General features: G+C 35.6%; 2 protein-coding genes across 6 annotated transcripts in view; one reads left to right on the top strand and one right to left on the bottom strand.

Annotated features, from left to right (window-relative positions):
- The window catches only part of SENP5 (SUMO1/sentrin specific peptidase 5), a 44,472-nt gene extending 22,942 nt beyond the window's left edge, over positions 1-21,530 (top strand). For all 3 annotated transcript variants that reach the window (XM_004675123.2, XM_012732229.1, XM_012732234.1), the window contains 8 exons: positions 5,658-5,763; positions 5,908-6,046; positions 6,301-6,348; positions 9,455-9,532; positions 15,565-15,702; positions 18,361-18,444; positions 19,951-20,001; positions 21,111-21,530. In XM_004675123.2, coding sequence (XP_004675180.1) covers positions 5,658-5,763; positions 5,908-6,046; positions 6,301-6,348; positions 9,455-9,532; positions 15,565-15,702; positions 18,361-18,444; positions 19,951-20,001; positions 21,111-21,221 — 755 coding nt within the window. In that variant the 3' untranslated portion in view covers positions 21,222-21,530. The remainder of the gene's footprint in view (positions 1-5,657; positions 5,764-5,907; positions 6,047-6,300; positions 6,349-9,454; positions 9,533-15,564; positions 15,703-18,360; positions 18,445-19,950; positions 20,002-21,110) is intronic.
- NCBP2 (nuclear cap binding protein subunit 2, 20kDa) overlaps positions 4,276-27,482 on the bottom strand; it is a 28,023-nt gene continuing 4,816 nt past the window's right edge. Inside the window, exons 3-5 of one of the 3 annotated variants that reach the window (XM_012732262.1) lie at positions 26,766-26,904; positions 26,242-26,309; positions 4,276-4,312 (exon numbers count right to left, since the gene is read on the bottom strand). In XM_012732262.1, the coding sequence (XP_012587716.1) occupies positions 4,309-4,312; positions 26,242-26,309; positions 26,766-26,904 (211 nt within the window). In that variant the 3' untranslated portion in view covers positions 4,276-4,308. Of the gene's footprint in view, positions 4,313-7,406; positions 7,435-24,741; positions 26,310-26,765; positions 26,905-27,482 lie in introns of those variants that run through there. The other 2 variants (XM_012732251.1, XM_004675121.2) reach the window with 2 other exon arrangements.

Raw genomic sequence — 27,482 nt, 5'->3', positions numbered from 1 at the left:
GCTGGAGGGTCAAGAGAGGTCTACCTGCCATGTGGATGGAATTCACACTGAAGCATCTGTGGCCAGTTTGCAGTGCTGCTTCCTAACCTGGCAACACCAGGGAGGGCCCCACTTTATTTTTAAATGGTTTTGGTCCTACATTTAGGGAAAAAAAGAACAGTTTCTGCTTAAAAGTAAAGCTTATTTCCATTTCAAATTTATAAAAATATTTAAACCTCTTTCTTCCCTAGCTGTTAATGTATTGTCTCTACATGTAGCCATTTGGGAAAAAGTAAAGAAGGATCTCTGTACTTTAGCTTATTTAAACCAGGATGAATTGCAACTGCGAATAGTATAGTGTTCTACTATTTACTAATTATAGTTTATATTTTTTATTCACTAATCTCATGGTTATGATGCTGCTTGCCATTGGGTCTCTTGCTGGATTTGATTTCTCTAAGCTAGCACTGTTCTGCTCTAATTACTGTAATTAGTTTTATAATTTAATGGACTAGGCCCTCCTTATTTTCTCTATTTACCTCTTCCCTTTATCTTCATTAAAATTTTTATTTTTATTACCATAGTTTATTTTTACATCATTTTGTGCCTTTTCCCATCTCAGTTGTAATCCCCATGTTCATTAACATTTTTAAGGAATTTGTCACATTTTTGTCCCAAAATGAATTTTTTATTTTTTCTACTAAAAATAACAGACTCTGGCTTTTGGCATTATATTTAGAGATTAGTTTAGGAAAATTTGCACTCACTACAACATCGAGTTTTCCTGTCTTAAAAACAAAGAATTATTTCCTTTTGCTGATGACCCATACTAGACTAGCTCTCTTATTAGAATTCTGTAATGCTTTTCACTTAGGTTTTGCATTTTCTTTTAAGTTTTTTCTTAGATATATCATGCATTCCTTATATTGTTTATTTTCTAATAATTTTGTAGTATGTAAGTATCAGTCAACACATATACCTTAAGCCTTCACAACATTGTATGTCAGTTATATTGCAGTAACGATGGGGAAAAGGACAGCAAAAATGTTGAAGATAGTTTTCAGTAGCAAATCTGAAATCAGTAATGAAACACACATTTCAGTCCAAGCATTGATGCTAATTGGCTACGCAGTTTTGCAAACAGTAGATGAAAAGCATACATTTGCAAACAGATGAAAAGCATATATAAAATGTGAAAGGCAATGGGAAAAACAAGTATATTAGAAAGAAAAGGTGACAAACAGGCTCATTTGAATTGTGTAGCCTGAAGAGGTACTTGTGCAAGAGAATGACCACTGTGCATTTGATATTTGATGTTATTCAATCCTGGGGGTCCACTGTCATTTCATTAACATTAATGTGCTCTTTGGGACTGGGAGAAGGCTTTAACAATACTAACTGGCAAGCAAGGTAGAATGAGCCAATTTTTGGTTAGTTCTGTACCAATTTTACTTTGGGAGTTCATTCTTAAAAAAGGTAGCATTTTGAAATCCAAATGAAATGTGCAGGCCCTTAGTTCTGATAGCAAAACATTTCTGCAAAGATACTTTTACAAGTGCTTTTATTTTTATATATTTTTATTGAGGTATAACTGACAGACACTATGTATTAGTTTCAGTTGTGCAACATAGATTCAATACTTGGATACATTGCAAAATGATCACCACAGTAAGTACCATACCAAGTAACAAGACATTTTTTCTTGTGATAGTTTTTAAAATCTATAGGCATATCTAGTTTATTGTGTTTTGTTTACTGTGCTCAGAGTATCACATTTTTTTTCAAATTGAAGGTTTTTGACAAATCTGTGTTGAGCAAACTTATTTGTATCATTTTTCTAATAGCTTAGATGGTGGTTAGCTTATTTTAACAAGTGTCTTTTAATTAAAATGTATTTTAAAAAATATGCTATTTTACATTTAATAGATCACAGTATCATGTAAATGTAACTTTGGAAAACAAAAAAAACTCCTGTGATTTGCTTTATTGCAATATTTATTTTGTTGGTCTATATTCTTAGCACCTTTTAGATGAGCAATTCAGTATTATTAAGGATAGTCATCATACTGTATTTCACTTCCCCATAATTTAATTTATAACTGCGAGTTTGTACCTTTGAATCCCCTCCCCCATTTGCCCATTTTATACTCCTGCCAACCACCAATCTCATATCTGAGCTTGAGGGGTTTTTTTGGGTAAGATTCCATGTGTAAGTGAGGTCATGTGATATTTATTTTTCTCTTGGCATTATAACCCCTAGGGTCTATCCAGGTTATTGCAGATGACGATATCATTCTTTTGCATGACTGATATGCCATTGTGTGTATGTTTGGTATATGTGAGGCTGGTGAGGGTAGGGAGGGTAGGGATTGTAGGTTGTTTCCCTGTCTTGACTATTGCAAATAATGCAGCAGTTAACATAGGGATGAATATTTTTTTCGAGTCAGTGTTTTTGTTTTCCTCAGAAAAATCTCCAGAAGTGGAACTGCTGGGGTACATGGTAATTCTATTTTAGAATTTTAAGTAACCTCCATACTGTTTCCCAAACTGTATTTTCCAAAATGCAACAGTTTGCATTTTCACCAACTGTGTATGTACAATGGATTATCTTTTTGATTGTAACTAATAGGTGTAAAGTGCAATTTCATTGTGGTTTTGATTTGCCTTTTATGGTAATGATTAATGATATTGAGCACCTTTTGAATATCTGTATCTTCTTCACGAAAATGTTTGTTCAGCTCTTCTCAAATTATTTTTAAAATATTTATTTAGTAGAAGAACTGAAGTCTAGGCCAGAGGTACCAGAGGTGAGAGGATTCACCAGAGAGTGGGGAGCAGAACAGGCTGAAGGATGAAATACCTGCTGAGGGGAGCATCAGGCAAGACTGGAGATACGCTGAACCTTAAGAGGGTCAGCTCCCTGGCCATGGATAGAACTCAGGTCCCAGAGGTGGTAGCCTTGAGACTTTTAACCCCTAGGTTACCAGGGAGGTCCTTCTTTTCAGTTTTTAATAGCACTTTTTTTTTGCTAGTGAGTTTATGTATTTTGGTTATTAACCACATTATCCAAATACATGTTTTACAGATATTTTCTCCCATTCATTAGGTTGCCTTTACACTTTGCTAATGGTTTCCTAGTTCCACTTGTTTATTTTTGCTTTTGTTCCCTTCGCTTTTGCTATCAGATTGAAAAAATAACCAAAATTGACATCAGGTAGCTTTCTATGTTTTCTTCTTGAGGTTTTATCATTTTAGGTCTCACATTCAAGTCTTTACTCCATTTTGAGTTAATTTTTATATACTTTGTAAGATAGTAGTCCAATTTTATTATCGTATTTTTTTTAATTGAGGTAACATTGGTATACACCACTGTATATGATTTGGAGGTTCACACCTGTTTTCGGATCACTGTTTATTGAAGACTGCCCTTCTTCCCTTTATATTTTCATCTCTTTGTTATAATTATGTGTGTGGTTTAGAGCCTCTTCCTTATTTTTGATGGGACCTTGCTGACATTTGTATTGTAGTTTCTTAAGTGCACACATTATGGGCCCCATTCCATATTCAGAGTGGATGGGACCTCAGTAATTTCAAGAAAAGACTTCAATGTAATTGATTTAGTATGATATGTAACTTGACTTCTAAAATATCAACTCAGGTTCTTTTTTTCATTATTATCTTTTGTACTTCCAGCATGGACTGTAATTTAAACTATGAGGTTTTTGTTTTGTTTTTTTCCTGACTTATGTTTTGTTTCTTGACCCCATTGAAATTTTAGTACTTTTGTAGTAAAAGGAATTCTGTGTTATTCCAAGTGCATTTTTCCTTTGACTCATTAGTTTGGTGAAAACAAGAGGGTAAATAATAATGGACTTAATTTTCACTTTCAGGGGTATATTTTCTGAGTAATTTTTGTTCCCACCCATGATTATTAAAAGGGAAAGGTGAAGACCCAAGTTGTTTTGTAATAAAAAATAATAGGAGTTTTTTGCTTTGGAGGTAGCATAGCAGAATAGTTAACTGTAGTCATATGACCTACCATCAGACTCTTAAAGGTTTTGCCATATGCCTGCTAAGTGTCTTTACTTCCTGTTATTTTACTTTACTTCCCTAGACTTCCTGTTTCCTTCATAAAGTAAGATTACTGTTTAACACATAGAGTAGTCATAAGGAAGAAATGAGATATGTTACTGTTTGACTTATGACAAGAACTCTTTAACTGTCCTTTTACTTATGGCCCCAGGGAGATGATGGTATACATGGGTGAGACATCTGGAGTTCTTCAAGATCCAGGTTGGGGCTTTCTAATACATTAGGGATTCATGTTTATCATCTGAAAATGAAAAGGAAAGTACAAATAAGAGAGAAAAAATATAATAACTTAAAACCTCCAAAATACTGACATCCAAATGTGATGTTGTTAATAAGGCACCTCTTTCCGGTGATAATAGTTTGGAATAGGGGGTATATATCACTTGGTAAGAGTAGACTACTTTGTTATTTGAATAGTCTCAATTAAGGTTGCTATGCCTAAAGTCTAATCTTTTGTTATTAGGTACATTATTTTTGTATAATGTTTGTTTCTTAAATGCTATTTCTCAATTGTTGGTATTATTTTTGTTTGGGTTCATTCACCCAGGTAGACACATGTCTATGCTTAGATAGTTATAATACTGATATAGTAACACTAGGCAAACATATACTCTATTCCTAGTTTAAAACCCCCAATTCATAAGCTCATTCTCTGAGTAAGCTGGAACACGGCTTCTAGCTTTTGTATGCCTAAAGCCCATAATGGAACCAGGCATAAAAGCAAGCTGTACCTTTTACCTTTCTTTGCTTACCAAATTGGAAGCCACTTTAATAGACTAAAAGGAGGAAAAGAGGAAAGAGGTTTTTTACACCTTTGTCTGACCCTCTCCCATAGAAAACAAAATATTCCATTCCCAAGACAGTTACTCTGTTGTGATCCTTTCTGTCCATTTTGCATTGATACACAGCAGAGAGCATTCTTGAAGTTAGAAAGGGAACTGGGCAAAATAAGTAGCTAATTGTTCTCATTTAAGTTCTGACTTAACTGTCAGACTGATGATTAGCCAGGACAGTGAGCATTAGTGAATAGCCTGATTCATGTCTGCACTTTTGTGACCCCATGAGGCTTCCTCTCAGCTTAGTATTTACTTAGAAATAATGTCCTGGTTTTATTTCTTAGGGCCTTTTTAAGTATGTTTCCTTAGTGGGTCCTATTGGAAGCCATTAAAAATGTATATGCTTATTACTTAGATTGACCTGAAGATCCAATATTCTTGCCAAGAAATCACTTTGTTACACCTCTTAAAATATGCCTCACCAGCTGCCATACAACTAAGCTCACTTTACTGAGTTATTTAGTATCATGAATGTAACTACCAAATTGTGTGATATTGATTGACTGAAGATGTCAATCTAGTTTTAGCTAGCCTTTCTGTCTCTAATCATTTGAAGCTTAAAAATCCAATACGATGCCTCCCAACATAGATTAGAATGCTGAGGGCCTATTCCATTTTTTAAATAAAATTTTTTTATAGTACAATATATGTGGTAATGTCAGTTAAGTATTGTGTATAGGTTAAGAATTGGGAGACTACTGAAAATGATTTATTTATTACATCTTAATTTTTCTTTCTCCTTTATTTAAGGATTCCTAGATGAGGTTATGAAGAAGTATGGCAGTTTGGTTCCACTCAGTGAAAAAGATGTACTTGGAAGATTAAAAGATGTCTTTAATGAAGATTTTTCTAATAGGTCTGTCAATGATGCTTAAGTTAAGTCTTTGAAAATAAAAAGACATGCTGGTGTTTGTCTTTTCTCTTGGCTTGAAAAAGTTAAATCAGCAATAATTTAGTATAACTCATGTTAATTTACCTTTTCCAAAATTTTCTATTTCAGGAAACCATTTATCAATAGAGAAATTACAAACTATAGGGCCAGACATCAAAAATGCAACTTCCGTGTCTTCTACAATAAGCATATGCTGGATATGGATGATTTGGCAACCTTGGATGGTCAGAACTGGCTAAATGATCAGGTTAGTATATCAGAGGTTCTTGATGTGAAAAAGTCTCAGAGAAAAAAAAACTGCATAGAATGTTGCACAGTAAATATAATTGATAACTTCAAGGTTTGGCTTTTTGGAATCAAGGATTCTTTATTCCTTACTGTAGTGACTCCGGTTTCCAAGAGATTTGATTACTGTTTGCAATATCAGTTTGTACTCATTCTGAGTGGAACGTTCGAAATTATATAGGGTCAGTAAGTTGGTTTTATGTTGACTTTTTATAGGTCATTAATATGTACGGTGAGCTGATAATGGATGCAGTCCCAGACAAAGTAAGTGAAAACTTATTCTTCAGGAGATTCCTTTTGTATGAGAAGGAGAATTTATTTTTTGATAAATTTATGCACTCTTCTTATATTCTTTGTTTTATTATTATTTTTTTAAGTGTTAGATTTTGTCTTGACCATGTGCAAGGTTTGGAGATAAGTTTTCTTTTTTATTAAAGATTTGTTTTATTTGTTTATGCATAGGTGTTTAGGTATAGGCCAGAGGTGTAGGGAGTGAGAGGATTCACCAGAGACAGAATGGGGAATAGACAAGGTGGATCTACTGAAATACATTACTAAATGGAGTAGAAGGTGAGACAGGAGAGGTCTGCTGCATCATGTGTGTCATCCCCTGTCTGTGGATCAAACTCAGGCAGCAGTGGTGATTGTGCTGAGACTAAACCCCTATGCCACCAGGGAGGCAATATGTTTTATAAAATAATTTTTGTATAAAAAAGTCATTATAGTGCTTTCCTGCTTACTTGTTTCAGAGTGTTTTGTGCTTATTAAAGCATATCTTCTTGAAGAGGGTTTTTGTTTTAGTGGATAGATGCATTATAAATTTAACTTTAAAGTCTTACTCTCTTTAAAAATATAGTAAAGTAATATTCATCTTCACTTTTTCTTGGATTAATCTTTGATTCTCAATCCAAATACAAACTGACCTACCTTAAATGCTTAAATTCTCTTAAAAGCTTAGTTTCGTATTAAAACTAGTCTTTAATATATTAATTTTTATTTCTGATTATTCAAATGTCTGTTGGAAAGCTTTTGGTTTCAACAAAGCAAAACCTTTCCAAGTATTTTATAAACTTTTTTTTTTTAAAGATTTATTTATTTGTGCATACAGAACTGGGGTACAGGCCAGAAGCTGAGGGGTGGCGAGAGGCTTCACCAGAGACAGTGGGGAGCAGAACAGGCAGATCGACGAAGTACACTGCTGAGGGGAGCAGCTGGCGGGCCAGGAGAGGTCTGCCGCGCCATGTGGTCACCTCCGGGGCAGGCGGGCCTCGAACTCATGCGGAAGTGGCTTTAGCTTCTCAGTGCTGTGCTTTAACCCGCTGCGCCACCAGGGAGGGCCTATTTTATAAACTTTTATAAAATTAAACATATATATAATGAATGTCAGATTCCAATATTACTTATGAATATAGACAAAATATCTTACTGCTTTCCACATAAAATCATAAATCTGGCATGCATCTGAATTGGAATCATGAAGCTAATCTGTTAGATTCTCTATTACAGATTTTCCTAATCATTTAAAAAGTTTTCATCTAGGCCCTCCCTGGTGGCACAGCGGGTTAAAGCACAGCATTAAGAGGCTAAAGCCACTTTAGCATGAGTTTGATCCCTGCCCCAGAGGTGATCCACATGGTGTGGCAGACCTCTCCTGACCCGCCCACTGCTTCCCTCAGTAGTGTACTTCATCACTTGGCCTGTTCTGCTCCCTGCTCTGTCTCTGATGAATCCTCTCACCTCCTGCACTTCTGGCCTCTACCCCAGTTCTGTATACATAAATAAATGAATTAAAAAAAAAATATTTTCATCTAAACAGTTTACAGATGATTTTTAAGATAAAGTATTAATCTTTTTTTTTTTTTTAAAGATTTATTTATTCATATAGAACTGGGGTACAGGCTAGAGATGCGGAGGGTGAGAGGAGTCAGGGAGCAGAACAGGCAGATCAACAAAGTACACTGCTGAGGGGAGCAGCGGGCGGGTCAGGAGAAGTCTGCCACACCATGTGGATCTCCTTCGGGGCAGGCGGGAATCGAACTCATCCGGAAGAGGCTTAAGCTTCTCAGTGCTGTGCTTTAACCCACTGCGCCACCAGGGAGGGCCTAAAGTATTAATGTTAAAAAATTAAATTACCTTAATTACCTCTACATTTAAATGTAAACATTCACTGCATTTAAAGAACACTTAAGCCAGTGGTTCTCAAAGTATTGTCCCTAGATCAACAGCATCAGTGTCATCTGGAGATTTGCAAGGTAATTATTTAACTTTTTAAAAAGATGTACTTATCTGTTTATGCATAGAAAAATTGGGGGGTAGGCCAGAGGTGCAGTAGGTAAGAGAATTCACTAGACAGTGAGAGCACAGGTGGTCTTGGAGGCTTGCTGTGCCCACATGTGGGCTAGCTTTCTAGTGGGGAAACTCAGGCTACAGAGGTACTGAGACTTAATCCCGACTCCCACTAGGGAGACCCACTAGGCAAATTTTTATACTTTAAACATAAAGAATCAGAAACTAGAAGTGGAGCCTGCAGTCTGTGCCCAGCAAACAAAAGTGTAAGAATCACTGCACCAGAGAAAGCTACTATTTATCTGTATCTTAAGCTGCTAGCTCTCAAAACAAATGTACATCAAAAATCATCTGGACATTTATGAAATCAGATTGTTGGATACCACCTTCAGAGTTTCTGCTTTAGTTGGTCTGGAGTGGAACCTGTTAACTTGCATTTTAACCAGTTCTCAAATGATTCTGATACTGCTATTCTGGTGACCACATCTGAGAACCTCAACTCTAAGGAAACAATTTTATCTCAAGTGAGTAGAAGTAACTAAGAGAATACTTTAAGACCACAGTATGCTTTTATTATCTCATATACGCTGATAGTAACTTATTTATAAGCCAGAGATTTGAATCTGAGGATGCAGGGCTCGATGCTGATATGCCAGTGCATTTCTGAGCCAGAAAGGCCAGAAGTGGCCTATTTGTGGTTTTCGGCTCCACATTCTTCAGATGGGGTTAGCTTTGTAATCCTTATCCCTAGAGTGCTAGGTAATCAGTACCTCATTCTTTCAAAGCCTCTTTCAAGTTTATCACCTTATTTGTGAGATTGGTCAGGTTACTTCTGGCTATGGATCATAGCTCTTAAGGTCATTGTAATAAAAGTTTGGAACCAGAATCTTTTGTGAACCATGTATTTTCTATATTTTGATCATTATTTTTAAGAAGAAACATTTACTTATCTTTCATCGATCTTACATTCAAGTATTTTAAAATTTCCAATTTTTTTTTAAAGTTAAATCTGGGTATAGCCTATTATAGTCTGAATGTTTTCTTTTTACTACTTCCCACTTAAAATTACAAATATCTCTTCTAGGTTCACTTCTTCAACAGCTTTTTTCATAGACAGCTGGTAACCAAAGGATATAATGGAGTAAAAAGATGGACTAAAAAGGTATTCTATTTATTTCCTTTTTTATTTTTACTCTAAATTTGACATACAGGTCATAAGTCAAATTGAGTTAAAAGGATAAATATTTTAGTGCTAATATGTTCATTAGAAACAGTTGGTTTTTGTTTCTTTTAAACCTTAATTGTTTGAAAGACAAAACACTAGTGAAACTCTTAGATCTATCTAAAGTCTATCAGTGGTTCTAACGTAGCTTTTGGCTTGCTGTGTAACTTGGAGAAGACAGTTTGTCTGGGCTGTTAGATGCTATAAAACAACATATAATCAGAGTGATCCCTCAGGATCCTACCAACCTTAATTTCTCTCTGTACTCATTGGCTGTGTCAGAAATATTATTATAAACCCCATTTATATTCTGCTTTTGATATTTTGACAAATTACCAACAAATTCAATTTCTGTCACCATAGTTCTAAAGATACTGTAACTTTTCACTTTTTTGGGTTGGAGAAATTAAGAGTAATTCTTTAGTAATTATGGCTGCAATTAACCTTTTCCAAGTTACAAACACCTAACTGAACATTGCTATATAGATAATATGTGCAAGGCATCAGTATTAGTGCCAAGACAAATGGTTGCAGAGTGTAAATCAAGGAAACAGAAGTAATGTACTCAGGGATCAGAGTGTAGTTAGGCCCAAGACTGAATTTCTATAAAATAGGAAGTACAACCTTCTGTAAAATAGGAAGTATAACCTATAACCTCGTTATAGGATTGAGATAACATATGCAGGTATTATCTCATTAAGGCACATGGTAAACACATAGTAAGTGATAATCATTGTGTTATGACTGTAGAAGGATGGGGAAGGCTAGTGTAGCTGGAATGCAGAGCAGAGACTGATATGAAGTGGACCTGATTTAAAGAATGTTGGTTCTGTGATTGAATTTTATCTTAAATGTATAGAATCTATTGAAGGATTTTAGGTGACATGACTCAATATGTAGTTTTTGCTATAGCAACACTGAAGATAGTGAATAGGTGTGGCAACAGAGTTGATATGGGTAGAACAGGCGGCCAATGCAAACTGATGCTGTTTTTCACTAGAACTATTAGTGTGACCTAGGCAGTAAGTTAACAGAACTTGGAGATGGGTTGCTTAAAGGGATAGAGAAGGAAGTGGAAAGGATGACATGCAAGCGTGTGGCTTGTACCACTAGATGGGCTGTGGTGGTGTTCATGTTAGAAAATTGAAGATAACTAGTAAGGGTATGCTCAAATTAAAAATTTATATCTATATAACAAATAGAACAGTATTTAACTCAGAAAAAGTTACATAGCTGAGGAAAGAGGAACTTATGTAGTATAGAACAGAGAAAGATTATAAATAGCATGAAAAAATATTATTTCATTCATAGAAAAATATGTGAATAAATATGTGAATAATAAGAGTGTGAATGAATAAAATTAAGTTCATGAGTGACTTCATTAAATGAAATAATTAAATTATTTCCATCCTCTGGATTATCTCAAAGTAATTCACAGCTATATGCTATATATAAGAAATATAAAATATCAGAAGGAAAGGTTAAAAATTAAGCGACAGTTGAAAAAGTACTAGACAAATGCCAAGCCAAAGAAGAAATAGCAAAGTTAAGAGCAGATAAGTTAGAATTTAAGGTAAACATCTAACTGATAAAATTTCAATATACAGAAGATAACAATGATTACAGAATCAGAGAGACATTGATAAAATGGTGGTTATAGAAATTCTCTCATAGTTGACAAATCTAATATAGAAAAAATAAAAGTATGAATAAAAGTATATAATGCACCACTACAATTGATTTAATAGGCATATACTAGATCTTTATATCGTAGTAAAAGAGAACATATATTTATTCCTATGTCTTAGGAACATTTGTAAAACTGTACTATGTAGTTGGCCACAAAAAAATGATTACCTACATTATTCCTTGATAACAATTCAAATTAAAAATAAATAACAAAAGGTGACCAAAAATTTTGAAAAATGTATAGATACAACATATTATTATAGTAGATATAACCCTTGGGTCTAAGAGAAATTGAAAACAGGAATTATCTATAAACTATTTAGAAATGGAAGGAAAATTCTATATAAACTGTGTAGAAATGGTTGAAAAGAGAAACACATTTTACCAACCACTATGGTACATAATGAAAGTTATTTGGGTGAAGAACCAATGTTCTCAAGTAACTTTATAGTTAAAGGAAAAAAGAGAAGTGTAAGTACAGACAGCCCTAAACTTATAATGGTTCAAAAGATGGCTTTTCAGCTTTGGATAGTGGGAAAGTGATAGACATTCAGTAGAAACTATACTTTGAGTTTTCTTTTTTTTTTTTTTTAATTTACTTTGAATTTTCATCTTTTCCTGGACAAATGATGTGCAATGTGATCCTCTCCTGTGCTTGCGGGGGAATCAGCTGCAAATCCCAATCACACAAGAGAATCCAAGGGTGATCAGTTATTTAACTGATACTCCACACTGTTTTTCACTTTCAGTATACTAGTCAGTGAATTACCTGAGATATTCACACTGTATTATAAAACAGGCTTCGTGTTAGATTATTTTACCCACCTGTGTGCTAATATAAGTATTAAGAGTAGGCCACACTAAGCTTTAATGTTTGCTAGGTAAAATGTGTTGTATGCATTTTGCATTTATGATACTTTAAACTTTCAATGGTTTATTGGGATGTGTACCTCATTGTAGGTATAAATTAGATTACATTAAGAAAGATTACAACATGGCTGAGGATTTGAATGAAACAAAAAATACTGAAAGTACTAAGAGAATCCCTAAGGGATCTTTAAAAAATATCAAAATAGTGAAGGCCTTTCGTTGTACAACTTAAAATTCATATGTTTTAAATGAAAAATGAATTCAATTATATAAAAAGAAAAATCTACATTTAAAACTAGGAGTGATATTCAAAAGACAAAGAGAAAAGTGGGAAAAATATTTGCAAATTATATTACAGGATTAATTTTCTTAATATAAAATGGTAACTACACCCCCACCAACCCAGTAGAAAAGTGGGTGAATGATATGAATGAATGGCTTTTAGTAAACAAAGTATAATTATTGAGTTTTCCTGGTTATAAATCCTATTTCAAGGCTATATTTTGGGGTTGTCCAATTTCAGTCTAGTTTTTTTACTTTTTTTTTAAACCATATCACTTGATGAATTAGCATTATTTATGAATTCTAACTTACCATTTTTTCTTTTATAGTTTTTTTTTTTTAATATTTCTTTATTTATGCATACAGAGTTGAGGTAAAGGCCAGAGGTGCAAGGGCAGTGAGAAGATTCACCAGAGACAGAGTGGGGAACAGAACAGGCAGATCAACGAAGCACACTGCTGAGGGAAGCAACAGGAGAGGCAGGAGAGGTCTGCCGCGCCATGTGGGTCACCTTCCTGGCGGGGGGACCAAACTCATGCTGAGGAGGCTGCAGCTAACTTCGCTAACTTCATAGTTCTGTGCTTTAACCCGTTGTGCCACCAGGGAGGGCCCTATGGTTCTTGCTTTTTATATCCAATCTGAAAATTATTTTATGAGGTATTATTCTAATACCTTTATAGATTTTGGTTTTATACCTCTGCTATTGATATATCTCAAATTTTGCTCATAAGATATGAGTAGGGATTTACAAGAGTAAGAATTAAGGTTCTTCCCCCCATATATTTAGCTGTTCTAGTGTTGATGTTCTTTGTTAAAAAGATTTTTCTTTTCCAGTTTAATTCTTTTGACACCTTTGCAGAAAGTCATTTGACTATATATGTATATCTATTTCTGGACTTTATGTTCTCTTATATTGAACTCTTTATTTTTCTACTAATACCAGACTGTCTTTATCACTATATCTTTTTTTTTTTAAAGATTGATTTATTTATCTATTTATCTATCTATCTATTTATGCATGCATGCATGCATACAGACCTGGGGTACAGGCCAAAGGTGTGGGGGTTGGGGGGGTGGGGTGAGAGGATTCACCAGAAATAGAGTAGGGAGCAGAACAGGCAGTTGATGACTATATCTTTATGGTGTGATTTAAAATCTAGTATAAGATAGCCATCTTTAGCCTTCTTTATTGAGATTGTTTTGGCAATTCCAAGCCCTTTGCATTTTCATAGTGACTTTATAACTTGTCAGTGTATTTTAAAAGCTGTTGCATTATGAGTAGGATTGTGTTTATAATGTATACGTTTGGGGAGGATTAACAGCTTCATGTTGTTTCTAGTCTATAAATGTATGTTTTCCCTTTATTTAGATGTTTCATTTTTCTCAGTATTTTATAATTCTAGTGTACATGTCTTATACATATTTTTTAATGTATCCCTAAATATTACCTATTTCTGAAACTGCTATAAACAGAATTTTAAAATATTTTTGATTATTTGCTCTTGATGTACAAATAGTTGATTTCTTTATATTGATCTTATATCATGTGACCATTCGAAACTCATTCACTAGGAGCTTTTTTGTGTATTCTGTAATATTTTTATATAGACAGTTATGTCTGTAAGTAGTGACAGTTTTAGTTCTTTTGTAATCTATGCTTTTTTTAAAAAAAAACATTATTGCAGTCGCCAGGTTTCTAGTAGTGTTGAACAGAAGTAATGAGAGGCTCTCCCTGGTGGCACAATGGGTTAAAGCACAGCATTGTAAGCTAGCCTCAGCCACGTCAGTATGAGTTCAGTCCCTGCCCCGGAAGTGATCCACATGGCACAGCAGACCTCTTGTCTTGCCCGCTGCTCCCCTCAGCAGTGTACTTATTCAATCTGCCTGTTCTGCTCCACACTCTGTCTCTGATCAATCCTCTCACTGCCACTGCATCTCTGGCCTGTACCCCAGTACTGTATGCATAAATAAATAAATTAAAAAAAAAAAACAGTAATGAGAGGTATTTTTGCCATGTTCTCAACCTTAGGAGGAAAGTATTCACTGTTCATTTCTATGGTCTCACCTATAGGTTATTTTAGATTTTTTAAATAGATGTTCTTTCTGTTGCTAGTTTGCTGAAAGATGTTTTTTTTTAAGAGTTATTTATGCATACAAGAACTAGGGTATAGGGGTGGGTACAGGGTGAAAGAATTCATCAGATACAGTGGGGAACAACGGGCAGACTGATTGAAACACACTGCTGAGGGGAGCAGAGGACTAGAAGTCTGCTGTGCCATGTGGGTCAGCTCCTAGGCTGCCAATAGCTTCATAGTGCTGAGAACTTATTAATAACCCCATGCACCATTAGAGAGGCCCTCATCCAGTTGTTTTGTACACAACTACAATTTTGAGTAGAATAACAGTATTTTTAGATTGTGAAGGGTATGTATCAGGATAGAAAGGTTGTTTTAGGACATAAAGGATATATAAAGAATTATCAAGGATATTTTTCTCAATTTTGACATCTCAAAGATCAAAGTTAATGATAGTAGCTAAGATTCATACTAAGAATGGTTTTATGCAGTTTACATGTATTATCACTTACAGCTTTATAAGGTAGTCACTGTTATCTACATTTTAAATTTGAGGAAATCAAACTTCTATAAAAATATTCAACGTTAATGGCGAAGAAGTAGAAAAGTAACAGTTTGAACTTGACCAGACTTACTACAGAGTCCATGATTTTAACTATTATGTCAAGTTTGTAGAAAGATGGAAGGTTTATTTATGGATTATGCTGTTTTCTAAAGCCATGATGCCTCCCTAGTAAGAGTTTAGTTTTTGTCAAATATGTGCATAAGAAAATTAGCTAAGCATAAAAATAAACTGTCATATTAGGCAGTTGATAAGCACAAGTTCAGTAGATTAAATGTAAAATAATGCTTTCTGTGTCTTCCAGGTGTGCGTGCATGTATTATTTATAGCTTAGTTGGTTACAAGCATGAGCTTTAAACTAAGTCATGGGTTCAAATTCTGGCTTCACCACTTCCTAGTGTTAGGGCCTTAGGTACGTCAGTGCAACCTGCTGTTTGTAGCTAGTTTGAATGGTCTATAGTAGTGGTGGCATTTCTTTTTCTTTTCTTGTTTAGGTGGATTTGTTTAAAAAGAGTCTTCTGTTGATTCCAATTCACCTGGAAGTCCACTGGTCTCTCATTACTGTGACACTCTCTAATAGAATTATTTCATTTTATGATTCCCAAGGCATTCATTTTAAGTTTTGTGTAGAGGTAAGTTAATATACTGCCTATTTTTTCATTTATCATGTGGTTGATCAAATATTTTCTTAGCTCTAAGATAGAATGGTGTAAGTTAGGAGCATAAGGGATCAGTTTCTGTCATGAAAGTTTTCTAAAATATTGGCAGGTAGAGGGGAAACTAGGTGGGGAGAATAGCTGTAGGAAGTTTTGATCTCTCCCTTAGATACATGCCCTATTTCATCAGATTTCCCCCCCTGCCTTTCCTTTGAAACTACATTTTGAATGTGAGCAGAAATCATTTTGCTTAACTTCTCTTACAACTTGACATGTATTTTCTAAACAGCTGCTTTACAGAATTATGAATTATAATCTAAGGGAATCAACTGATAAAATGTTTGAGGTCACTAGCAAGGATTCAACAGAATAATAGTAATTTTTCTAATTTTCCTGCTCAAGTAGAAAATGTTAACTGAAAAAAGAAGTATTTTATTTTCAAAAGCAAAAAAGATGTAAATTACCCAGGAATATACCCTTACAAAAATGTAGAAGTTCTTTAAAATGAAAAATTCAAAGTACTTAAAGGAAACTTGAATAGACAACAAGATAGGCATATTCAATATTGGAAAATATTAATTATTCCAAAGTATTATATACATTTCTGTGCAGTCAGCTTCCCTATAAAATTCTGAATGAAATCTGATAGGCTCATCCTAGAATTCACAGTATAGAATTCATGTACATGAATAGTTTTGAACTAGAACAATTAAGGAATGAATACTTGGGTCTACTAATGTCAAATGATTAATTAACACTAAGTAATTGAAATTATATTGGCTATGAATAAACAAGTTGAATGGTAAAACAGCAGGTAAAAATAACTCCTGTGTAATAGAAATTTAGTGTATGATAAAGTTGGGAAAAGACAAGGCATTCAGTATATGCCATTGGGAAAATTAGTCATCTGTTTGGAAAAGGAAAATACAGATTTTCCATATTATTTATGAAAGTAAACAAAAGAAAATTACCAAAAAAAAATTTTTTTTAGAAAATTGTAGATGGAATAATGACCTAGGTATAAAACATAAAACAGTAGATGTTAAAGTACAGAGATGTTATGTTCCTAAGAGTAATGAAGACCTTCCTACATAGAAAAATAAAAGCAAAAGATGTAAAAGAACAAAATGATAAATTTGACCATATTGTATAAAAACTTCAGTATGACAGAGTTAAGTAAGGGGTAAACTTGGAAATAATGTCTCTGAAATATATAATAGACAATCGCTATCTAGAATGTATAAGTAACTAGTACAATGAAAAGAAAAACTAACAGAAATGAACAAAAAATAAGTTTTTAGGAAACTCATGAAAATTGTAAATACAATATAGATAATACCACTTAACACATGAAGAGAGGCGCAGCCTTACCAGAAATAAAAGAAATGCAGATTAAAACTGTACCAGGGTTTCATTTTTCCCATTACATGAGGAATAATTTGATGGTATTGAAATGTATATGGGTGTAAGGAAATAGATACACATATTTTCTGGTGATGTGGATCAGCTGATATTGACACTTGGCAAGCAACTACAGTTCTAGTTAGTCCCAAGTACCTTATAAGTCAGAAAGATTATTAGATATGTTCTGTTTCTTAGTGTCTCCCTCATAAAATGAAAAAAATATGCATACCAAGATGGGACATGCATGTGGATATTCATTGCAGCATTATTGATGATAGTAAAAAAATCAAAATTGCCCAAATTTAGTTCCACAAAGAGAATAGCTAATACATACACTGTAGTATATTCATACTATTCAACTGACCATAGTAGTTAAAAAGACTATACTACATCTGCTTGTCCTAACATGGAAACATCTGTAAGACATACTGAGTTTAAAAAAACAAAAGTTGCAGAGTGATAGTGTAGTATGTTTATGGAAAGAAAGCATACATGCATGTAGGTATATTTATACAAATACACTTGCATGTATACACATAAATACATACTCCTATTCACACTTCAACTTCTATTCTGTCTTCAAGGGGATTAATTTATTTAATGTAATCTCTAAATTCATCCTTAGAGGAAATATGCAGAGAGAGATACAGAAAGAGGTTGAGAACATAGGGGTAAATTTGAAACTCCAGTAGACTTAGTCGTGGTAGAGTTCAATAGAGAAGTTGACTATATTTTACTATCCACAAGGGCCTATCCATAACTTTCCAGAAATTAAAATGACTCCTTTACCTGAAGCTTTCAAAAACATTCAGTAAATCTGAGGCTGGAAGTTTTTCATTTAGTTACAGCTAATGATTTCTGCCATAGTTTCCTTCCATGTGTTAAGCGTTGGCAGTAATTAAAACTTTCTTTTTGTCTTGCCAATATTTAAGTTTCAAATTCAGCAAGTTGACTTACTGTTGGAAAAGGCTGATCATCTCATAAAAATTTTAATTAAAACATGTGTCCACAGCATAAATGCAGAATCTGAGGCCAGAAGGTTTGAGTCCTTCTTAACAATATAAAGTGAAAGGTTTGAAGTAAAGTTCCAGCTTTAAGTTCTTTAATTTAGCATACTCTGCCCAGTGGTAGGGCCATAGCTCCTCCTTTGCTTCTAGTTGCTATGGGCAGGTTCCATTTTTCACCAACTGATGGAACACAGCATCTGTGTTGTGGTTTCTTTTTAACCAGAATATAAGAAAGTATTTGCTGACTGAAGCCAGAGAAAAAAATAGACCTGAATTTCTTCAGGGTTGGCAGACTGCTGTTACAAAGGTAAGTGTATAATAAAAATGAAAACCAGGCATGTGAAGGGGATGGAGTTAGCTATGGGTGGGTGTCTTGTACAGCATCTGAAACTGGTGACAAAGATACCAACAGAGAGCTGCAGCTGGAGGCAGTGCAGCAGAAACCTCAGCTTAGCATTCATCATCTGGCTGCTCTATTTCTCAGTGCTTGCTGAGAGCAAAGTCAGTCTATTCATCTCTGGGGCAGCTGCTAATGTTATGTTTACTCTCTTTCACTCTCTATATATATGTGTATATTTTTTGGTGGTACCTCATGGCTCTTATTTCCAGATGACTCCAAGAAATACTGAAATGACTATTTGGATCCATTAATGGAGCAAGTGCTGCACTACTTTCCAGGCATTGGGGGAAGACAGTGGCCTGAACATTGCAGTCTGAACAGTCAGAGAACAGTACTATGTTTGGCCCATAGACATTAAAGCTGTATGTGGGCAAGTGTCAGGCAGAACCTCTCAATCCTGTCACAGATACCACTGTCTTACATTTCTGGTCAGTGCTTGATTATTTTCAGTGTTTTACATGTATGATCTCATTTGATCCACACAACTTATAAGGTAGGCAGGCCATTCAGGGCTAGTATCTTTAATCTTCAGATGAGAAATTGAAGTTGAGGTGTGACCTTCCTCAAAGGCCATCAAAACTATTGATAGAATCAGTCCTTGAACTGGACAGTCTGAATCAATAACACAATGTTGAGGAGGCAGGGTCTTAAAATAAACCTTTAACTCAAGAGCCTTAAACTTAACCGAATTTTAAGCTTAAGTTTTGGATTGTTGATAAGCTAGTATATTAGTTTAAACCAGACCTGAACATGTATATTTTCTGAATTTACTCAAGTAGAATATCCACATATTCTCTTAAATTTATTCAGGGCTTTTCATATTCCTACTTCAGGTAGAATGTAATAACCAATTCTTTTATTAAATATTCTGCTTAACTTTACAATTTCTTCCAAAGAATAGGAGAGAGATATGTACTATGAGATGAAAAGAGCTTATAATTAGGGTTGGTACCATCTAAGTATTCTGAGTCCATTTGTGTGCTCTTAAACAATTCCATATTGATTCCATGATCAGTGAATTGATAGCAAAACTAATGATCCAAAGGAAGTTTTGAAAATTGTAGCCGTTTACCCCTAATACATACAGTGTTGTAAGCCAGTGTTTCTTCAGGAAAAAAAGTAACACAACAAACTCATAAAAATAGGATTTGGGTTTCCCATTTATATTAGGCAAAATGTTTTTCTATAAATGTGGTGTGTTGATAGCTCTTTTCATGTGGCCAGATACTGCCATAAAATTAGATGCTTAAAATACCAGAGGTATATACCAGCTGTCCTGGATAGACATGTTTCCTGCCTCAATTATTTTTCCATAGAAATACTTTTCCTTGGGACACTATTTTGCTTCCATAAAATACTTTTGAAGAGTCCTTGGTCTTGTTTTAATTTTTTTGTTTTGTTTTTCTCCTCTAGTGTATTCCACAACAGAAAAATGACAGTGACTGTGGAGTTTTCGTGCTCCAGGTAAAGATACATCTTTTTTCAGAATTTATAAGGTGTGAATTAAATATGCTAGTTTTAGAGGAGATGGAAAGTCTATGATTTGTACATGGTACTAGGTACAGATAACAGGAATTCCCCTCCCCCCCTTTCAAATGTTGAAAAACAGTAGTTTCTACATTTTCAAATGCTCTCTTTAGAAAGAGCCACTTTCTAAGGCCAAGAATGAATAAATTATATCTTCTGTATCTTATCAGACCCGAATTGGTCCATATCATAGATCCTTGATATTTGCAGAGTTAACAATGAATTTTTAACATTTGGCAAATGTTCTTTAACCAGAGTGAAAACCAGATTTCCTTTAAACTAACTAGAGTTTTTTTTTTTAAAGACTTATTTTTATTTACTTGTGCATATAAGAGCTGGGGTGTAGGCCAGTGGTTTGGAGTGTAAGAGGATTCACCAGAGACAAGAGTAGGGGAGTAGAGCAAGCCGATCTACTGAAATACATTGTTGAGCAGCAAGAGAGACAGAAGTTTGCCTCGCCAGGTGGGTTTGCTCCCTGGCTGGGGATTGAATTTATGTCACAGTGGCTGGCGATAGCTTGATAGCACTGAACTTTAATCCCTGGGCCATCAGAGAGGCCCCTTAAACTAATACTAGATTTTGAATAAAGGCTACACTAAAAATCTGTGCTTTCACTCTAAGGTTTCTTTCCTCAGTGATCTAAAAGTCTATTGAAATATTTGTTAAACATTTATGAGGGAAATTTTAGAATATAATCCATGACTTTAGAAATATAGAAACATGCTAGATCTTGGAAGATGGGCTCATTTAAAAGGCTCATGAATGAATGAGGCTTCTTAGGCCTGGCTGCATGTCAGCAGGTTGTACTTTGAGAATTTGAGCCTTATCAGTAGTTTCAGCTTTTCACTGTGTTGAGAGGGAGGGAGATCCCAAGCCATGTACTTGCCTGTATAGTTGACTGTAATTTGGATATGAATGTCTCACACTGTTGTTTGACAAGTTTAAAACAAACTAAAATGCCACCTTAGACCCCTGCTGTGCTAGGTCCTCACCTGGGCTGGTCCTGCAGGTCACATAGTGCTCAAGCATTTCTTCCACCTCTGCAGTACTGCAAGTGCCTCGCCTTAGAGCAGCCTTTCCAGTTTTCCCAAGAAGACATGCCCCGAGTGCGGAAGAGGATTTACAAGGAGCTGTGTGAGTGCCGGCTCATGGACTGAAACTCAGCAGGGACTCTGGGAAGCCTGACCAAGTTGGAGCAGATGGTTTGTTACTTGAATCTCCAAACACTTATTTGGGTTTTTACAGATATTTCAGATCAGTGGTGTTGGGCCACTTTTGTTACCTCAAATTTATTTTTTGCCCTTATTCATTTCTCTAGCTACCATATACTATTTTTTAATGTTCAGTTTGGTTTCATTTTTAATTTTATGGATTCTGTGTGTTCCCCCATATTTAATATTTATTATCCAAACGCATGCATATAGACAGAGCATGCAGTGCAGAGTATTAAAAAAAAAAAAGCCTAGTAGATTTGGTGCAGCTTTTGAAACTTAGTTAGATGTGAACTGAATACAGGTTTAAAATTTACTCCCAGAACCTAAAAATGCAGTATGTTTTTGTTACAACGTAACTCTGAGAATAGATGTTCTTCTACAAGGGTAGCTAGGAGTGGGTTTGACAAAGCCAGTCCTGTTTTACTTTTACCAGAGGCACCTTTCACTGACTTCCCTCTCCACTGGAGTCTTGGAGAGGGAGATGCATTCCTTTTGAGGGTGACAAGGAAGTGGCTGTAAACTGACTGGTGTTTTCTACTCACAGAGGCAAACTTGTGAGCAGTGTCTTCTGTGGGAAGAGTTGATTAAGATATGAAAAAAGACAATGACCTTGGGGGCCTGTTATCTTAACACATGAGAGTTTTCAATTTTGTTTTTAAGAAGAATGACAATAAATGGTTAATCTTACAAAGGCTTTTGCTGGAAAATTGGATTCCCTGGATTTTTGGTTTTGACCCTTTAAAAACTTTACATTCTTCAAACCTAGTGGTCAAATACATGAGAATACAGCCTTTCTAAGAGTAATATGCAATTGTCTCTTCCCTTGTCTCCCACATGGAAGAAATTAAGACTTACCAAATGCCTTTCTATTTCAAAGTTATTTAAGATAAAAACATTAAAAACTGAAGACTGACTTCAGGTGCTTGGCAGGTGGCCGGGAGAAGAGGAAGGTATGGAGGACTCCATAGGAGACTGGTGCGTTAGTGATTCTTCTCTTAGCTCTTCAGTGACCTCAGTGGCAGCAGGGCTCCTCCTCTGGCCTCTGCTTGACCAGCCCTGAGGCTCTAGCACAGTTGTTTTTTTCCCTTCTATGAACCTCATTCTTTGAGGAAAGGCAGCAGTGGCCCTGTCCTTACACTTAGCTGCACTAGGATTCGCATCGTTAATCTTTTTGGAATATTTTGAAAGGAACTAAGGAAAGACGCATGTTAAACACACCCAATTATCTTTTCTGAACCAGGGCTGGATGAACAACAGTGTATATAAAAAACTCAGAGGCTTGTACAGTAAATGGCAGAAGGCACTTGTGATATTTGAACAGTTAGGTGTGGGGTGTTGAAATGGGAAGCTAGTGCAGCATAATTTGACCTTAAGGCTGACTGCTGGCAGTTGAGAGGTGGAGTCAGAATGTGTTTACATACAGGGTTCCTGTCCCCACATATTCCAGTATCAACACCAGTGTTTACAATGTAAACAGCCCTTTCCTAACTCCCCCAGACTCCTCAGGATAAAACCAGGTCAGTATTGTTACTGTGCTTCAAGTCCTTAGAGGCTGAGATTAGAGGCACTTTATGCTGCTACAGGTAGGATTGTGTCAGCATTACGAAAGATGACAATTAAAAGTGGGGCGGATGTCTTGAGATTGTCAGACAGGATTAAGCAAACATGAGATTTTTTTATACCTGTATGGAAACATCTGCCTTGCCTACCTTTTGGGGGTAGCTAAGCAGTGTAGCTAGGCTATTCGAAATGTCCTGTACTTTGAGTTCCACAACATTCTTTCTCACTGACAGAACTAGGCATGCGGCAGAGACAGAATTGTATTCTGGCAAGAATCTTAATTTTAATGACCAAAGCTTGAGTTGCTGTTTCCTACAGTATGTGAAATGGCTGTCCTCGGCACTGAGGCACACATGGATTAGCAGAGAGAACTTAAGTAAGCAGTTCTGGTCTGCTTCCTCCTTCACTTCCAGCTAGTGGAATACCTGAGGTGCACTGTCCAGCATGATTTAACCTAAATGTCAAATATTTAGTTTGTTTAAACTATTTCTCTGTCATTCAGTGAAACTTGGTTTTAGCACACTCAACTGTGTGTCATACCACCTCTTCCTGTGACTTAGGTATAAATCTATTTAGCACATTAGAATGGTCCTTGTCCTGTTCACAAAAATGGCTTCCTTGCAACGAAGACATTTTTGATGTAGTCTGGGCTCTTGGTAGAAAAAAGAGGCATCGGACTGTCACTAGCTGGGCATTGAGCTGGGTGGGTGTGACAAGTGGGGGAGATCTCACGCTTTTGGGGTTAAGGCCTGTAGAAACCAAAAGCTACATATGATGTGCCTTTAACAAGCTGCCCAGACCTCTCCACCAGCAAACACCGGGCTACAGTTGTTTCTTTTCAGTGCTTTTTTCCTCTTGTTAAATCTATAGCAATGAATGTAGGCTTGATTCAACTTTTAGTTCAGTTTTCTCAAGAACCCTAGAGAACCAATTTTCTCTTAAGGAAAAAGCAGCAGATGCTGCCAATAATCCGTATCACTTTTTTAATTTGAAAATGCTACCTACTTATCACTGAACACAAATGACAATGATCATCTTGAATTCATCGTTGGAACAAAACAACAGGGACACAGCCAGCATTAGCTTAAGTTGAAATGCCCTCCTTTTCTACAATTGTGTTTCCCTGGGTTAGAAAAGGTAATGGGACCTCTGGCAGGAACAGTTTATTAATAGTGTGAATAAGATATACTGACAACCCGCTCTGCTTAAATATGTTAAGAAACTGAACTAATCAGCAGTTATAAGCACATACTTTGGTATGTGTTAGGCTCTGCCTTCTGGCCTGTAGATAATTAAGAAAGGCCTAAGGAATAGTATCAGAGAAGTGTAAACTGTATTTGGGTATTACAAAAGCAGATCTAGACAAGCTGTTCACTTAAGTGATACTTTTTTGGTCAGAAAAAGGATTTATTTAAGGATTGTGATCATGTAAAATTACTCAAACCTTCTAGCAAAAATATTTTTTTGAAAAATAAACTAAATGCCTTTATAAATGTGTGTTCTGTGTTGAATAACGTGCTATTGAATAGCAATTTTTCCCAAAGATATTCTACTTTATGACAGAGCGTTAAGAACAGCAATGAGTGTAGGCTCTAAGCAGTCCACCATCCATTGGAATTTCATGTAATGATGAAAATGCTCTGTATTTTCATCCACTACAATAGCCACTAGTCACATGTGGCCACTGAATTTGTGAAATGTGGCCAGTGTGACTGAAGAACTGAATGCTTTCTTTTAGTTAAATAGCTACATGGCAGTGGCTACTCTACCAGGTAAATGTTAGATCAAAATAGACATGCAAATTCTACACATTATTTATAGATTTCCTCCCATAATGCAATCAGTCATAATATTTCATAGTCAGAGTCCAATGTCCTTTACATGTAAGGAAAGGGCACAGACAGTAAGTTGGTCCAACTTTATTGAAGGCTAGTACAGAAGACACAATTCAGATAGGAACCACTGACTGTGGTTTTAAGGCCTGTAGATACTGGAGTTATGTTTTACTACAAAAGAATATAAAATACATTAATTCACACTATAGTGTAAAAAAATTTAAATGAAAAGTATATCCTCATTAAATTAAATGTTGCAATTGTGTTTTTTCCTAAGCATTTTTAAAAAATTCAGATAACCAAATTTAATGAGAAAAATCTACACTTAGTGTACATGAAAGATGCTCACACTGAGATACTTTAGCCCCAGCTTTCACAATTACTGAAGTTAGGATATGCTCTGTTGCTAGATGAACATTCCACTTACATCAGGGAAATTATACTAGACTGCAGCTTCAAAGAGCAACAGTTCACATATATCAGAGAAAAACCACCTCTTGCTTTACAAATGCAAAATAAACTCTGTAGATTTCCCTTCTCTGTAGAGGCCATCAGCTCACTATTAAGGCTCTGAAGCTCAGTAAGCACCATTAGGGGAAAAAAAAGGTCAGTATGAGAATTGGCCAAAACACATTTCCTAAGAGAAGCACTGCTGATCTTTTAAGTATTTTCTAGATCTTCAAGCCTTATTTTTAAGTCCACTCCAATACCAAGATCACTTTGCAAATGAAGAGAATAAACCTGGTGGCCCTTACAGCAACCTTCATGATGCCAAGGTATTGTTTTAACTTACAGCTCTTCACTTATTGACAGTGTCACCCCCGCCCCCATTTAAGAGTTGTACTTATACAAACCCCGTGCCTTCTTTTTTTCTTTTTTTTGCTTTAGGTATAACATTTATCTTTTGAAAAATGTGTTTGGTAAATAGCCTTCAAGTCCTGTATCTAATTTTCTGATATAAAGTATGTAAGCCAGTGGTATCCCCTGGAATTAATTGTCTAAGGCTCGCTTTTGCACCAACTATTTAAGAAGTCCTCTTGCTGTCTAAATTTGCCTTTAGAGATTAGAATTCAATACAGAAAATCAAACTGGTTATCAAACACCTACTCCTAAGTTAGAACAAAAATAAAACTCCATTTATTAAGCTTTGTCTCATGCAAATTTAAAACTGAAAAAATGTTATTCCAGGTCCAAATGTTGACCATGAACTTACTGAAACATAGTAAACAGGTTAAACTTTTCCAGCCCTAAAAGAAGCATGATATTTTGGTTCATAGATCGATCAACAATATAGAATGAATCTGTTGCCAAGGAACACAATTTTTACCCTGGTAACAGAAACTCATTCTGGAAACCTGACACATTGCCAAGATCCTAAGACTGTAGAATCAAAGGCATATTTTTGGATGCTGTCCTTTAATAATTTCTTATGAAGAGGCTTCTGGCTTGGCAGAGACATTGATCAAAGCTTGGTAAAAATGGGCAGATTTGTAGACCTTGGGTAATAAATGTCAACATATTCAACAGGCTAAGGGACTGTTTTTCATGATGGGGCTCTCACCACTCACTGGTTTTGGGCTAGTTTTCCATAGCCGCCTCTCCCAGCATCATAATCTTCCCGATACTCATCTCGCACCTTAATTAAAGAGAATACAAATTATAGCATATAGAAGACTCATGTAACAAATATGCCTCCCACCAATACATCAGACCTAAAGTATTTTGCAATCACAGTGATATTCAAGCAGGACATTTTTTTTTTAAATAACACTCAATCATCTAAGACTATTTAACCAGCATTCAAAATCTTCCAAAGAACATGCATTTAAATTATTTACAAAAAACTAATTTCAATGTAGTTTGCTTTTGTTTCAGACATTCTTGCAAGTGGGAAATATCTACCCTCTAGTAGGCCACTAGTGGTGGCTTGTAGAAATGTATAGGGAATACTCAAAAACCTCACCAATCCCTGTAGGTGGTTTCAGATTCACTTGAAGCCAAGATTTTAGGCAAAAAGTTATTTTCAAAAGAGCAAAATACTTAGAGATCAGAACCCCAGGTGAAGGCTGAGCCCAGAGGCCTTCTGGCATACCTGGCCCCCAGATCGCCCACGGCCATACTGCCTGCCCTCCTTAAAGCCTGCGTCCCAGTCTGTGCGAATGATGCGATCATCCAGACGAGTTCCATTTATGTACCGCATGGCGTTTTCTGCATCTGCCCTTGAATAGTATCTGAAGTTTAAGTATTAAGGAACACTTTATAACAGTCTTTCAAACATATTTGTACGTACAAATGGTTAAGAAAAAGTACAAAATCTTAATTCATCCAGCTACAATTCAAGAAATATGGTTTGTATAACAGGCCTGTTTGAGGTTGGTTCAAAAACACTAAGGGTTGAGTATAACACTTGTCCATGGCTACACTGATCATGATTTCCTCAACAGTTATGTTAATTATTTGGTCCCTCATAATTTGGTTCACAGAATATGAAACAGTAAATGTAAATTTAGACTGCAAACGGCATACCTTTTATCCAATGAAACAGCAGTATCCAAACTTACAAGTATATATTCAAGAATGATCTTAATAAAAAAAGGTCAAAGTGGCCCTTCCTGGTGGCACAGCAGGTTAAAGCACAGCACTAAGAAGCTAAAGCCACTTCAGCATGAATTCGATCTTCGCCCCAGAGGTGACCCACATGGCTGGCAGACCTCTCCTGATCCGCCCGCTGCTCCCCTCAGCAGTGTACTTCGTCAGTCTGCCTGTTCTGCTCCCTACTCTGTTTATGGTGAATCCTCTCACCCCCCAC

Source organism: Condylura cristata, unplaced genomic scaffold, assembly GCF_000260355.1.
Source record: "Condylura cristata isolate star-nosed mole 26May11 unplaced genomic scaffold, ConCri1.0 scaffold00003, whole genome shotgun sequence".
Taxonomy (NCBI): domain Eukaryota; kingdom Metazoa; phylum Chordata; class Mammalia; order Eulipotyphla; family Talpidae; genus Condylura; species Condylura cristata.
The sequence above is the reverse complement of the archived record's forward strand: the minus strand, read 5'-3'. Positions and strand labels throughout refer to the sequence as shown.